Raw genomic sequence first — 14,134 nt, forward strand, 5'->3', positions numbered from 1 at the left:
TAAAATATGATCATAAAGGTTGATAACGTTATTGTAGGTTTGCTTGTTATTCCTTATAAAAAAGAAAAAGAAAGTGAAATAGTCCGACTGTATAGATTGAATAGTAGTAGGTCAACTCGTTTTTCCTCATAAAAAATGACAGTACAATACAAAACACATGTTACCAGACTCAGAGGTGCCACACGGCGAGTTTCACGGGACCCATGGAACCCTGGACCTGGATGCTCTTTGCTTGCACTGCTGCCACGGTGACTTTGCTCCAGTGAAATAAAGTGGACTGTGACTCGTTGGTCTGTCCAGTTGTGGGGGTCCCAGTGTGTCCTCACCGGCTCACATATGTTTCTCCCGGTCCACTGGCGGTGGCTTCCAAACGCTCGTAGTTGCGGAGTCGTGGAAACTCGGGATCACATGAGTCGCGCGGAGGGGGAGGGGCCGGCTCCGGCTCTGTCGCTTTAAGAGTTGACTACCATCGCGAAGTTCGGAGCGGCGGGACGCTGGGGAGGGAAGGGGGCTCCAGGACCCACTCGAGCCGGAGGAGACGAGACGATCAACACAAAGCCAGGCGAACCTCGGAGCGTCCGCGCGCGGCTCTGGTGCGCAGCTGCGAACTCTGATCGACACCAGACTTTTCCTCGGGAGTGAGGGGCTGAGGTTTGGGGGTTTCTCTGTCCGGATGTTGGAATCCGCGGGGAGCGTAGACTCGCGACTGCGGGCTGGACACATATGAAGCGGGATCTGACTTGATCTGGCCCAATCGCTGGAGGATATGAGCGGACGCTGGCCGCGCTTGTCTCCACGAGTGGCGCCCACCGTCCGTGCGCGGGGATGTCCGCTCCAGCTCGGCTACTGACCCGTCTGTTTGCCCTGGCGCTGATCGTCGTGGCGCCGGCGGCGGGCTCGGAGCTGCGGGTTCGAGTCCGGCTCGCGGATGGACTGGTGACGGAGGAGGTTCTGGAGGCGGACAGCGAGAGAGACTCCATATCGCTGGAGTTCAAGCAAGGAGACGGAACTTTGGTGACTTTTCTGGCGGATTTTAGACAGGTGAGTTGGGCCAAATCCTCAGGTGGGTTCTGCCACTCACCGGTGCCATCGCCTTTAAACTGCCACATATAGTGTTTATTCCAAATATCCAGGAAACAGCGAGGACAGATACTCAAGCCTGTTTGTGTCTCAGTCGGAAATATTGCTGAGAAAACACACCAGACTTTTCAGTGTGTTATGTTATGAAGGTCAGGTAAAAACACCTTGACCTGAGACCTTTCAACCTTAACTTGCACATGGTCTTGAAAACAACACTCATGATGAAAGGTTGTGTAATTCAGACTGTAATAATATGATCTTTTATTCAAAAGAAAACAAGCCACTTTTATTTAGTTTTTATGTAAAATGCATTATTCTGGCTCAAAAGTCCTGCATTTGAAATTCACTCTACATTGCTTTTGAACCATATTTTGGTGCATCTGTTTGACCATATCCTTTATAAACAAGACCCCACCAGATTGTCTCGGATGATGATCTCTGCCCTGAATGCTACAGTGGCCTTCCTCGGTGCAGTCGCCCCTGGAGGCAAGAGTGTAGCTTAAGTGAAAACATCCCAGCAGCCTGGAGCCTCCACATCGACTTGGGCTGGGCACATTTATCTTGAAACATCTCCGCCTCACGGAGGTCAGGACAGCTGCTGCTTCTCAGATGTGGATGCCCACAGACCCCCGTGAACCCTAGATCTAACCGTGACCCGTCCCGCATCAGCTGCCATGTTTAGCGTTTTTCTATAAGTGGACCACTGGATCATGTGTCCGTCTCATACGGCCACTGCATTTGTGATGGTTTTTCAGCTTCAACTTTATCACATAAGGAGCTTTGTAATCCCCAAACATTGGGAGCTGCTCTCAGGATCAGAGTACAAAAGTGAAAATGTGCAACCTTTAGTAAAGTCATTTTCTCTGCAAGTTTACAGTGGCATCAACAAATATTGAATGGGCGTAAATCGTGAAGTGAATGATAGATTCACTGGTTTTTCTCCTCCAAAAATAAAGACAAAATGATCGTAAAGGTCGATCATGTAGAGGTTACTGTAGGTTGACTTGTTATTCCTTATAAAAAATAAAAATTTAAGTGAAGAAATGAATATACATTGAAAGATATGAGTGTTTATGTGAAGTATAAAAGATATTGAAATAATGTGAATATTAAGTGATGTAAAATGGTCGTAGGTTGACTTTTTTCCCTCCTGAAACTCAATAAATAATTTATTTATATTTTTCCTTATTAAAACTTTTTTTAAATGAAGGAATGATTTAATAATCGCACAGTAATTGTAGGATAACTTGTTTTTACTCATAGGAAAAATAAATATTGAAAAATTATGAGCCTAAATGTGGTTAATCACTTTGGTTCATTGTTATTCCGTCACAAAAATGTAAGAATATTTAAAGAAAGAAGTTGTTTTCCCTCATAAAATGAATAAACATGAGGATGATATCAGTGATAAAGGGTGATAATATGAAGTTATCATGGGCCTATAAGTTCATCAAAGAAAATAAAACTGAGAAGTAAGTGAGAGGACAAAACCGAGTTTATTTTCGATCCACTTTTGACTGTAATTGTGAGAGAAGTGCACCCAAGTGATCCGAAAGCGCGGCGGGGAAATGAAAGCGGCGCTCCGAGGGCGACGGCATGTGTCTGATGGTTGCTGTCACACAGGAGCTGACGGGCTGCTGAGATGTGAGGGGGGAGGTTGGCCAGGATTAAGTGGGCATGTCTGACCTTTTGGATCCGTACGTTTGGTCCACCGACCAAAACGGCTAATTTGGAGTGGAAAGAGAGGAGGCCATAGTAACGGGGGACACGCTGGGATGGGAGCGCTGCTGGCTGGGCCACTTGGCTGCGCTGCACAGGCGCTGGCTGAAGGTCAGCCGCACGTGCACATATGGAGCTGTTTGGATATGACTGTACTCCAGTTCCAGTTGTAGGTCACATCCGCCCTCTTTCTTCCCCCCTCCTCCCCCCCACTCGCTCTCCTGCTTGATGTCTTCCTGTCCTCACCCCGGCATATGGTTCTTATTCAGCTCTTGTTGCACTATCTCCCAGTTTTGTGGAAAGTTGGAGGAGCTGTCACTTCCAGCTGCCGCCAGCCAGGAATGCTGCTGAGAGAGGAGCGCTCCGACTATCACGCCGTACATGTGGCCATATAATGAGCGCATCAGTGTCCCGTGAATCATCGCTACTTTCCAGCGTTGGCGAATTCTCATGTGTAGCGCCCTCCGTCCTGCTGTTTGATGTGTGAGAGAAGTCAGGATTTGCCTTGGAACTTGGAAGGAGATAAGCTCAGAGGTGGATCACTGGAGCTGTTTATGATGAGTGAGGGCTGCCCCTGGTTCTGTAGCTATCTTGGCTCCTGAGTCTGAGTGAGGGAGGGACGGAGAGGCAGATGGGTGCAGCCTCTTCAGCCATGAGGTTTTGGATGTGGTGACCTGGAGCGCTCAGGGCTCAGATTGAAAAGGGTGAAATTCCCACTGCGTGTTGGGAAAAACTTCCTTCCCCAGGTGGAGATGTGTTTTGGAGTCATGAGCCTGACTCAGGATCCAACAGAACTTGATAGCAGATAAGGACTCTGTCTTGGCTCGAAGATGAGAACTAGGGTCTCCTCCTCCGCATTGAGCGGAGCTCGACTAGCGGCTTCTTGGACAACTCTGAGGTGAGGTGCTCCACATGTCTCACACTGAATGAAGGCCCCGGGGCACAACAAGGACCTGCTGGAGAAAGCACATGCTCCTGGAAGAGCTAAGGGAGGTCTCTGGGGAAGAGAGGTCACGGCTCATTGCTTGGGTTGGTGCCCCCTCTGCCCTGACAGGGATGAGCTCAGGCTGAAAGCAGCACTGGCAGATTCCTTTATTTCAAACGAATCCTTCAGTTCTGAGTTAGAGTTTTCCAAATGACTGCTGTCGAGCAAGTTTCCATGAGGCAGAGATTTTGTCTGTCACAGTTTGAATGCGCGTCGATAGTGAGTGACTCATTTTATCAGTCTGAGTCAACAGCGTGAAAACACAGTCTCATGCACACGCGTTCCACTGCGCCCAGCTTCAAAGTGGGAAAACAGATTTGTGAATGGGAAGACAAAATCCCGGCTCACACAACCCACGCACAGCATTGTTCCAGTGGAAACGGATGTCGTCGCCTCACCTGGTGTGGAAATAGGTCACGGCTGAAGTGAGTTCTGCTGCAGAAGAGGCTTCATTTCTGCATTTATTACATGTCACTACTGCCCCGGACGTTACGCACACGCAAGCCCTTTACCGCCTATTTGTTTTGGGAAATGAGTTTCTTTTTGTTCTGGAAACTGCCAGACTGCTGCGTTGTTTTGTCACTGCCACACCTTGGTTCTCGCTCACCCGCGAGAAACCTTCCCACATTGTCACTTGCACCAACTTGTTTCATTTCTCAGGTAAGTGTCACCCACTCAGGGAGGTTCTTTTGATGACACCCGTCAGGCCTGAGTCATGCTTTCGAGACAACGATCAGGGGTCCTCTGTGAGTCAATGAGCTCATTCGCATGACAGTGAACATCCTCTTCTTGTAGAGGAAGTACTCGCCCGGTTGTTGGGAAAATGACACCTGATACAAAAGAATACCGAGAGGTGAACTATGAAGATGGTCTACTGTGATTTACATGTGCATTTCTGTTCCCACCTAAGGTCAGGATGAAGAATTGAGAGGCAGATGGTAGTTTCCAGGATCAGCTCGGTCACATTGTTGTTTGCTCCAACAATCCTTTGTGCCTGTCGACTTTTAGATTCTGAAAAATTCGGTGCTTTTGTCTGGCCCTCCGGGGCCAGCGGCTGCCCCCTTTGGCCTCTGGGCCGCCGCTGATGTCTTTATCCGTCTCCCACCAGCAGGCCAGATGTCCCTCGGTAATGCTGCTGATAAAGAAAACGCTTCCCTTTCCCACAGTCCCTCTCAAGCGCGTGAAGAAGAAAGGGCAGATTTGAGAGCAACCGCTCTGACCCGCCTGAGTAGACGCTCCTGGGACAGTTGGAAGCCTTTTAGTGACTTCAGTCTTTGGCTCCGAACAAATGGGATCAAATGTAATCTGCCATTCTAACGTGTTCAAAGTCTAATCACCGTGCACCTTTTAACTCTTTTGGAGGTTTTCGAATTGAGCGTTGCCGTAGCTCACCGTGGCTCAGTTGAGGGCCTCTGCCTCCGGAGCAGTTAAATATAGCGGTAACTTGTTCATCCAGAGCCATGAAACAATAGCCGAGCAGGACATCGTGACCGGATATGAAATCCTTGGAATAACGGTCGGAGGCCGTTTTCTTTTGTTGATCTCTTATCTAGCGTCTTCATTTCCGTCTCTGTTGGCGCTGGCCGCTTGTCTTCCTCTCATTTCCTGAATGCAAAGTTTCCGTAAACAGTTTGGGTGTCTGGGTAATTGTAACCAGATTCGTCCTAATCCGCGGTTACCTCATTGTTTCCTGTCCGCGACAGAGTCGGCAGGTCCCCCCCGCCCCCCTGAGCGCGGTCATGTGACGCGCTCTCCCTCGGCACCCTGCTGTTTTTCTTGTGCCGTCCCTTCTTGTGTGCTCTGCTCTATAGACAGCCAGGTGTGACTGCTTCCAAATGTGAGGCTGCATTCCTGCCTTTAGAGCCTCTGTAATTAGCTTCAAGTCAGGCATTTCTCAGAGCAGCGGCTTTTCGTCCCCGTCTTTTGTCTGTGTGAGTCCCTCGCTGCGTTCTCCTAGCATGAACTTTAATCCCTTCCCTACCTGAGCTCTTTCACTGGCCTCCCTTCATGCACCAAGGAAAATGTCCCCCCCCCCCCCCCGCCAAACAAGGTTCAGTTGTTTTCAGGGAGGGGCATGTTGGGGGGCCAATAGAAGTGCAGCACTGTGTCCCACGGCGGTGGGACCTGGCAGTTCCCTGTGATCAAATGTATTGTTTTGAAAAAGATGTAAGATGCGTGTGTGAACAATCGTTTCTTCAGGCAGCAAAATCTTGTCCAGCAAATACTTGGAATACATTTGTCTTCACCTGAGCCATTGAAGTTATTTAATGTTTGCAAAATGAAGGGTTCTGTTTCTTATGTTATTGACTGGATGAGGAATAAGCGATTACTTTGTGGTGGTGTTTCCGGTTCTGTCGACTCGACTTTTCCCATGTTGTACGAGAGAGTGGTTCACTGCTGCTGTCCGCTGCCGTCCCACTTGGTCCATTTGGATTTGATTGACAATGAGAGAAAATGTACGTGTAGGACCATGAGAACACAGAAATGAGCTGCTTGGCAGAGGTCTGCTGGAAAAAGTCTGTGACACCAGCAGCCAACATCTTCCTCAGGGTGCACCATGTGCTTATTAAACAGCCATTCTGTGTGAGCTGATATCACTGAAATGTTGGAGGTTCATGTTCCATCTTGTGGTCCTCTTGGATCTCAATTTCTGAATTTGATCTGATAGCTTTTCTTAAGTTCCACAGCTATTTCCATTGTTGGTTCTCACTGAAGGCATCACAACTATGAATGAGCACATATGGAATGATGCAGTAAACAAAGAGGTGTGGAATGATTCCTCAAAACAACCTCCCTTTGCTTTGTTTTTACTACTTTGCTCACTCTTGGCTTCTCGTGATGAGCTTCATGATGTGGTCACCTGATCAGCATCATGAAGCTGGACAAGGGTTTGCAGCGCTGCCAACAAACTCTGAGTTGTCTGAAATATGAAACACATTCAGAGTTATTCAACATTGTATTTTCTTTGCTACATAATCCCATATATCCTGCTTCATATAGTTGATGTCTTCAGTCTGTTTCTGCAAGTGACTTGGCCTAAATTGACTTGTTCTAAATGTTCGTGTTTGGATTCAGCAACTCCCCGGTCTCACTTTCTTTGCATGAGATTTTCACTTCAAAGTTTCAATTAATGCTAACTTCTGCAAAGGTTAGTCTTGAGTATTGAGTCAGTGTCCGGCAGTGGGTGGTCAGTCCTGGGGTCCCTCTTGAACTGCCCGCAGCCGTGTCATCAGAACGGGTCTTAGCAGGGATTGGGAAACAGGAAGGACTGGGAAACGAACTAATGTGTGTGTTCCAATGTCCAACCACGCGTGCGAGTGTGAGTGAGCGCAGTTAGTTTCAGATGCGACACTTCCCCTAACCTGCTGCGTTTCTATGGACTGAACCACGTCGCTTGGTCTTTGAGGGCTGTTGATTCCAGCTACCTGGGCGACGACGGCATTGACCAAAAATGTTGACCGTAAACAGCACCCTGGGAATCTGAATCGGCTTTTGTGTGCTGCCTAAATAATCTGGCCCACCTAAAGCAAGCACCAGTGAGGCAAGCCCCGCCTGGGCTGTTAAACAGGTCTTAGTGGGAGCCACTCGCCGGCCTGCATGAATGCTGACTTGTGTTTGGCTCTGGGCCACCAGCAGTTTATCTGCAAGTGGACTAAGTCCGGGGTGTCGGGCAGCAATGCCCAGGAATCTGTGCTTATTTATAGCTCTGCTGACATTTGCAAGGCTCTGGTCAAAGGAAAAAACTCCGGCTTCGGCCGACCTTTGATTGTGGCGTTTTCAAGATGGGGAAATGTCACCCTTTTAATTCCTCGCGACCGTACCTGCTGATTTGCTCTAAATGTTGGTCTCCAACCCCTAATTTCACGTCTGACTGTGGTCGACTCCTTTTACTGCCGCATGGTTTTGAGGTACTATTTAGATACTCGGAGGCCTTGCCTTTATTTTTAAGCTGCTACTTGGGTATGGTTTTTTTTTTCTGACCTCCACATCATATCTGAGCGCACGTTGTAGAAGGAAGAGATTTCAGCTCGAGGAAGACCAACGTGAATGTTCCCACTCTAACACTGAGCATGTTTCCACAACAGCAGAGAAAAGGGTTTTTTGCTTTTGGATTTTTTTATTATTATTATTATTTTTTATTAAATATTGAGGCACTTTTATTTTTGTTACTTAAGCAGCATGTGACCGTCTAAGCAGGGAAGCATGTTTAAAACCTACTAAATGTGGAAAGGATTAGTGAACAGAGGTCAGAGCCGTCATGAATGAAGTGGCTTTGAATCGAAAAATCGAATGGTGGCCTCAAATTCTGAAAACATTTCCACCCTTAGAATGAACTGCCATCATGGAAATGACTCATTCTGTACTTAAACTACTATTGTTGTTGCAATACTTAACAAATCGTCGTCCCTGATTTGTCCTGTCTCATCGGTGGAAATAGCGTAGAGTACATCGCGATGATGTCACAGTACAGTGCAACCTACTGATATACGAGATATAACAAGTCACACTCTGTACAGTCCAACTATTATGTTCATGTAAACATGGTGGCTTCTGTCTCACTCCCCTGGATATGACCAAATCGGAGCTCTCCCCCACACGCGTCGGTTCAATAGCCTGTGTGCAAGAGTGTCACCGATCTGTCTTTCCCTCATTGCATCATAGTCGTCTCCCTCACCGGCAGCGTTTTAAACCAGGTTTGTTAAATCGCAACTCTGACCTCTGTCCTCGGATGAAATTCCCAAATAAGTTAGATCCGTGAGGTCATTGCTCTCTGGTGCGTCAGTGCAGGGTGAAAGACTTGCTATGCTTCAGACACTGAGAGACTTTTGGACAATAGTATCTGTGTAGGTTGAGTTGCTATTCACAATGATTTAGTGTTTTGTTCCTGTTACTCCCAGCAGGAGCGTGACTGCGGTCGAGTCGTGTTTTAGACTCAGAAATGCTGAAAATACCAGGTATAGATCAGCAGAACTGCTGAAGACAACGTTAAACCTCAGTGCAGCTAAAGTTCGTTTCATGTTTTGTCAGGCTTCTTGAGAAAAGGAGGAGGCACAAAACCGCTGTTGTCCTCCTGCTGACCTGCTGGCCTCAGTCCAACCGCTGCCACACAGAAGTAGTTAATCATTAAACTGGACTCCTGAAGTCACAACCAGCACCTCGTCTGGTTGTGTCTTGGTGGACTGGCTCCGCCATTCCTGAAAAGATCCTGGGGTCAATATCCAAGTGGAGGACACCACCGTCTCTTTTTGATCTTGGCCGACGCGCACACAGTGTGTCCCCGCGCAGCGCCATGTGTTTTCAATATGGGAGGTCTTGAGGCTCCGCTCTCCTGCCACTTGAGTCAGAGTCTCCACAGCCTTTCATTCAGGCACACATTCTTTTTATGAAGAGCTACTCAAGGATCAGCCTTTTATCAAAGTTCGACATGATTGCTTCCTCTCTGGGGTTTGAACTGCGTCCATTTATGTGCTTTCATGTCTGCTAGTGCCTCTCTCAGGCCGCCACTTAAACCGCCTGCAACTCACCGTCCTTATGAAGGACAACACAATGGTGCAGGAGTGTATGAGCCGACTCAAACTCTGCGCCGATGTTTGCGCTTTCTAAAGTCAAATCCGAGGCTCTTTTTCATGGTCGTAAATAGGTGTGGCCATGGAGGTCGTGTGTCTCCGGCTTCTCCTCCGAAACCTGTTTGCTTGAGAAGGGAGTGTGAAATGCGGAGGAGGGGTGCTGTGTGCAACTGTCTCACAGCTCTCACTGGAAATGGGGGTTGGGAGCAATGAATGGCAGGACAGGTCCGAAGCTTCCCATCATGCTCTGCACGTCCTCTCACAGCGCTCTTTATGGGCTTGTGCTTGGCGCCCGATCGCTGACAAACTTGCCAACAGCAACAAACTTTATCAGGCAGACTTTTCCCTGCATGTTTCCTGGTAAACGTTTCACAGCGGGGTTTTATTAAAAGGCAGAGCTTAACTACTCTGTGATAGTAAAACTTGGGCGCGGTGTCATTCATTTCCAGCAGACAGTTGTCTGCACATCATTGAGCGCGACATATTGAATTACTCCCAACGTCTGGAAATGTGCTGCAGCGAGGAACCCTGAGAAGAGAACTGTTTCCCTTCAGCCCAACTCTCTCCGTGTTTGGATAACTTCACGCGCCGCTTCAATGTCTTGGTCTGTTTATCCACTCAGTCACTCACGTCTGGTGCCGTGTGTCCCGCAGAATGTGAAAATATTCCGAGCGCTGATCCTGGGCGAGCTGGAGAGGGGACAGAACCAGTACCAAGCGCTGTGTTTCGTGTCCCGCCTCAACCGAAATGAGATCATCCCCAGCGAGTCCATGGCTCGACTCAGACAGGTATGGAACACGAACAAGACCCTGTGACCTCATTATTTGTTGGACATTAACGTTGTATTAAATAGCGGCGGGCTGTTGAGGTTTCGTGAATCACTGCCCTCATTTCCAAAGGCCACTAGATGGCACTGTCATATAATCTTTGCCTTTGAATCACTATCTCAATGAGACCTCAACCACCTACTGGGCTTTGAAAACTAGGACATGGTTTCATGAACCCTAACACATCAAACACATTAAATAATGAAAAACCAGCCATTAAAACCAAGTAAACTAAAAAAATGATTGGACTAAAAATGGGTGATGATACTAGTAACCTGTTAGTTTTTCTGTCTTAATGACTTCATCTTCTGGTCACTAAAAACAGATGTGATTTTAAAGTGTAAATGTGTTTTTACCATCTATATACAACGTGATACAAGGACAGATAATAAAATGTGCAATGTATTAGAATTGTGTCGCATGATTCTGACGTTACTCTGCACTGTTTTGCCTTCATTTGCTCCCCTGCTCTGCTAAAGTGGCTGAAGCAGAAGCCATGTCACAGTAGATGAGCAGAGTGATGAGGCAGATGAGGCTTCGTGAAACAGTGTCCTCATTTTTGGAGCTCAGTTGGTGGTGCTGTTTATAAATGAGGAGCAGGTTTCGTTGAAATGGTTGTTTAAATCCAAAGATTTTAGAGCAGAGAGTGCCACCTAGTGGGCTCAGCGAATGGGGACACTGTTTCATGAAGCCTCATCAGCCCATCACTACTCTTTGGCTGGTCCAGTGTATCGATTCCGCCATCATAAGTTTGATATGTGCAACAGCTGACAACTCTCCTTTCTCACGCAGAAAAACCCTCAGGCCATTCGACTGGCGGAGGAGAGGAGAGGACTGGAGCAGCTGACCATGAGCGCGGCGGTCAATCTCAGTCGGGCCGCGCAACTCAGCTCCCACATCCACAACATGTGCAGTGAGGCTCATGACGCCATTTACACCCAGGAGTCAGACGTCAAACACTGGCTGGATAAAGGTGAAGTCTCGCATTTATCAGTCTTATCTGTGAGATAAATGAAGATATGTCATTTCTGTCCATCAATGGGGAATAAAAACAACTTGCTTTGCCTCAACCAAACTCCATCATAAGAGCCTGAACGTATCTTCTGAGCCTCCATCTTGAATCAAGTGGTTTGCGATTCTGCAGTGAAGATGTTTGGCGTCATCTGGGATGAAGATCCCAGCAGACCGAGCCCCTTAACTGAAGCGCTGTGATCCAGAGCGAGGAGAATCAGTATGACGGCTCCAGCAGCAGGAAACAATGATGATGGTCACAGGGTTTTCACCGTTATCTGCTCAGACAATCAGGGCTGCATCTGCTTTGCATAACAAAACTGAAGCGAAGCGCCTGCTCCGCTCACACAGGCGCACACACTTGAACCAACTGTTTTATCTCCTCCGATGCACTCATGTCCGTCCACACGGTTGTGTGCGCTTCATTGACACAGTTTTGGCTGAGGAAACTCGTGTTTTTCCAGTTGTGTAGTTTTGAGGGACGATTTTTCGAAGCAATGTAAAAACAAAATTGTGAATAAGATGCATTTTTTTCTCTGACCTGAACCTGGACCCATTCTGTGTATGTTCCTTTGTGCTTGCCTCGGTTTCCTCCCACTACGTGAGAGTTTAGCGACTTGAACTGGACCCCTGGTGGCCTGTACTACTACTGTTACTAGTGATGGGTCAACGAAGTAGCATGAGAGAGTATTGCGGGGTTGATGGAACAGTGTCCTAATCTTCAGAGGCCACTAGATGGCGAGCTTGGTTTAGAAATGATGTGAGGATTTATTAGATGGGCGGGTGAGGCTTCATGAAACACGTCCCAATGTACAGCGCCCGCTAGATGGCACCCTCTGTTCACCCTCTGTTTAAACCAACAGCGCCACCTACTGAGCTCTAAAAACAAGGACACTGTTTCATGAAGCCTCATTTGGCCATCACAAGGTTTCATTGAAATAGCTGCTAAGTCCAAACATTATACAGGAGACAGCGCCATCTGGTGGCCTCCAAAGATTAGGATCTGTGTCATGAAACTTCATCAACTCATCACGAGAACCTACTGCTATTGGGGAGCATATTTATATATAACCATTAATAAATACTGGATTGTTTACTGTTAACAGTGTTGTTAAGAGCGAACCTTTGGTGGACGTTCCAGGGTAAAATATGATCAGGTGTAACAGTACGGTAAGATGATTCATTACTGGCAAAAATCCTGCAGTTATTATTATTATATTATTGTTATTGGTTGTAATTGTGGGAGAAAATTGACTACAGGCTAAAAAATAGGCTCAAAACAAAAATCATTTGTTAAATATGAATTAATGTTGTTGCACTTCGAGGCCATCTCCACTCAAATGAATGTGTTTTTGTAGCTGGCAGCTGCTGGGTGTACTGTCCATGCACTCAGGTCTCATGAAGTGATCTGGTTTTCAGGTGTGGACGGCTCCATATTTGAAGTCCTCCCTCAGAAGACGGAGGAGCTCAGCGTCCAGGCCTGCCACTCCACCAAAGACATGTGGCAGCCGTGTCTCTGCAGGTACAGCCTGCGTCTGGAGTGGTACCCGTGTCTGCTGAAGTACTGCCGCAGCCGGGACACCACCGGCAGAGGATCCAGCTACAAGTGCGGCATCAAGAGCTGCAGTAAAGGATACCATTTCACCTACTACGTTCCCCAAAAACAGCTTTGTCTATGGGACGAGGAGACTTAACTGTCTTATCAGCATCATTTTATGAAGAGATTTTGCCTCCCCACATCAGCAAACCCAGGTATCACGCGCGACCAAAAACTGCGACAGGAGGACGCTTCATTTGGGGGGAACAACCTCACTTTTTCTACTCTTCTGTGCCTTTTGTGGGAGACGTTGCCGGTGCAGATGACCGGCGCTGGCTGAGCATTGGTGGAGTCCTATTGTGATCAGACAAAAACAAGGAAAATGCTGAAGTGCAGATCAAGTTGGACCGACATTGTGACATGAAACGGTCGCCCATAGCTCTTAGCAACGCTGGCCTTATTTATTTAGTTTGCAAAGTGAAATGATGGAGGAATGTTTGATGCGTTTTTGATTCTTGACATTGTCCCTTTAAATCGTCACCATTCAGAGAGTATTTTATCAGGTTTCAGTTGGTTTATTGTGTGTGTGTCTGAGCAGGTCTGAACTCAGGTTCATTCTCCTCCCTGACACGACTGTTTGAGCTTGTGCTGATCCTTTCTTTCCTGAAGGGAACTCACTTTCTGCTGCATTGTAAATGTGTCAACTGAACCAAAGTCAGGGAAGACCTTGTCAAACGAGAGGTGTAGAGTTACAGCTCCTCTCTGAAGTGTTTTTCCACCCTGGATCTGCTCCCGTCTACACTGCCCCCTCCTGGTTCTGTCTGGCATTGTTCGGGTTTGACCTCTGATTCAGGGCTCCAGGATGGTTCAGGGTCATATCCAACCCATCATCTCTTATCAATCAAGCTGCACTTCGTGAACCCGTGGGACCAAACTCTAATGACTTTCTGTGCCGTCTGTGTTCATTGTTACTTTGTTATGTGTCGCCCAGGTGACGAAAGAGCCAAATGATTAAAAGACGTTTCGCCAGTGGCCCGTTTCTCATGTGCCTTAACATCGCGATCATTGCAGTGATCGCTCCACGTATTTTTTTAAAGATTTTAAAAGCATTTGACAACACCTGTTTTGTGTCAATAAACTTTCTCTTTGCACTGCACTATCTGTTCTTTGTCATTCTTGACACTCTGTATCCACTTTTCCCACTTGAAATGTTACCTTTTGGAGTTCAGGTTGAACTTTGTGATCTGTGGTGAGAGCTGGGAGCAGGTGGAACAGAGTAGCTCCAGGTGGAGGTGGGACTGCACCAAGGCTCGGCTCTGAGCCCCTTCCTCTTTGCCATGGTGATGGACAGGTTGACAGATGAGGTTAGACAAGAAGCCCCTTGGACCATGATGTTCGCTGATGACAT

General features: G+C 47.4%; 1 protein-coding gene across 1 annotated transcript; it reads left to right on the forward strand.

Annotated features, from left to right (window-relative positions):
- The first annotated feature begins 489 nt into the window (after positions 1 to 489).
- oafa (OAF homolog a (Drosophila)) lies at positions 490 to 13,882 on the forward strand. Its single transcript, XM_053873311.1, has 4 exons — positions 490 to 1,041; positions 10,005 to 10,139; positions 10,971 to 11,151; positions 12,609 to 13,882. Exons 1-4 carry the CDS (start codon positions 826 to 828, stop codon positions 12,881 to 12,883), a joined length of 807 nt encoding a protein of 268 aa, XP_053729286.1. The 5' UTR covers positions 490 to 825; the 3' UTR covers positions 12,884 to 13,882.
- The last annotated feature ends 252 nt before the right edge of the window (positions 13,883 to 14,134 follow it).

This window comes from Synchiropus splendidus, chromosome 8 (assembly GCF_027744825.2).
Source record: "Synchiropus splendidus isolate RoL2022-P1 chromosome 8, RoL_Sspl_1.0, whole genome shotgun sequence".
Classification (NCBI taxonomy): Eukaryota; Metazoa; Chordata; class Actinopteri; order Syngnathiformes; family Callionymidae; genus Synchiropus; species Synchiropus splendidus.

Bases quoted from the DNA above. Each gene is read 5' to 3' on its own strand.
- oafa (XM_053873311.1), top strand. From the start codon at position 826: ATGTCCGCTCCAGCTCGGCTACTGACCCGTCTGTTTGCCCTGGCGCTG. The intron at 1,042-10,004 runs GTGAGTTGGGCC...TGTGTCCCGCAG, and splicing joins TTCTGGCGGATTTTAGACAG to AATGTGAAAATATTCCGAGC. The intron at 10,140-10,970 runs GTATGGAACACG...TTTCTCACGCAG, and splicing joins CCATGGCTCGACTCAGACAG to AAAAACCCTCAGGCCATTCG.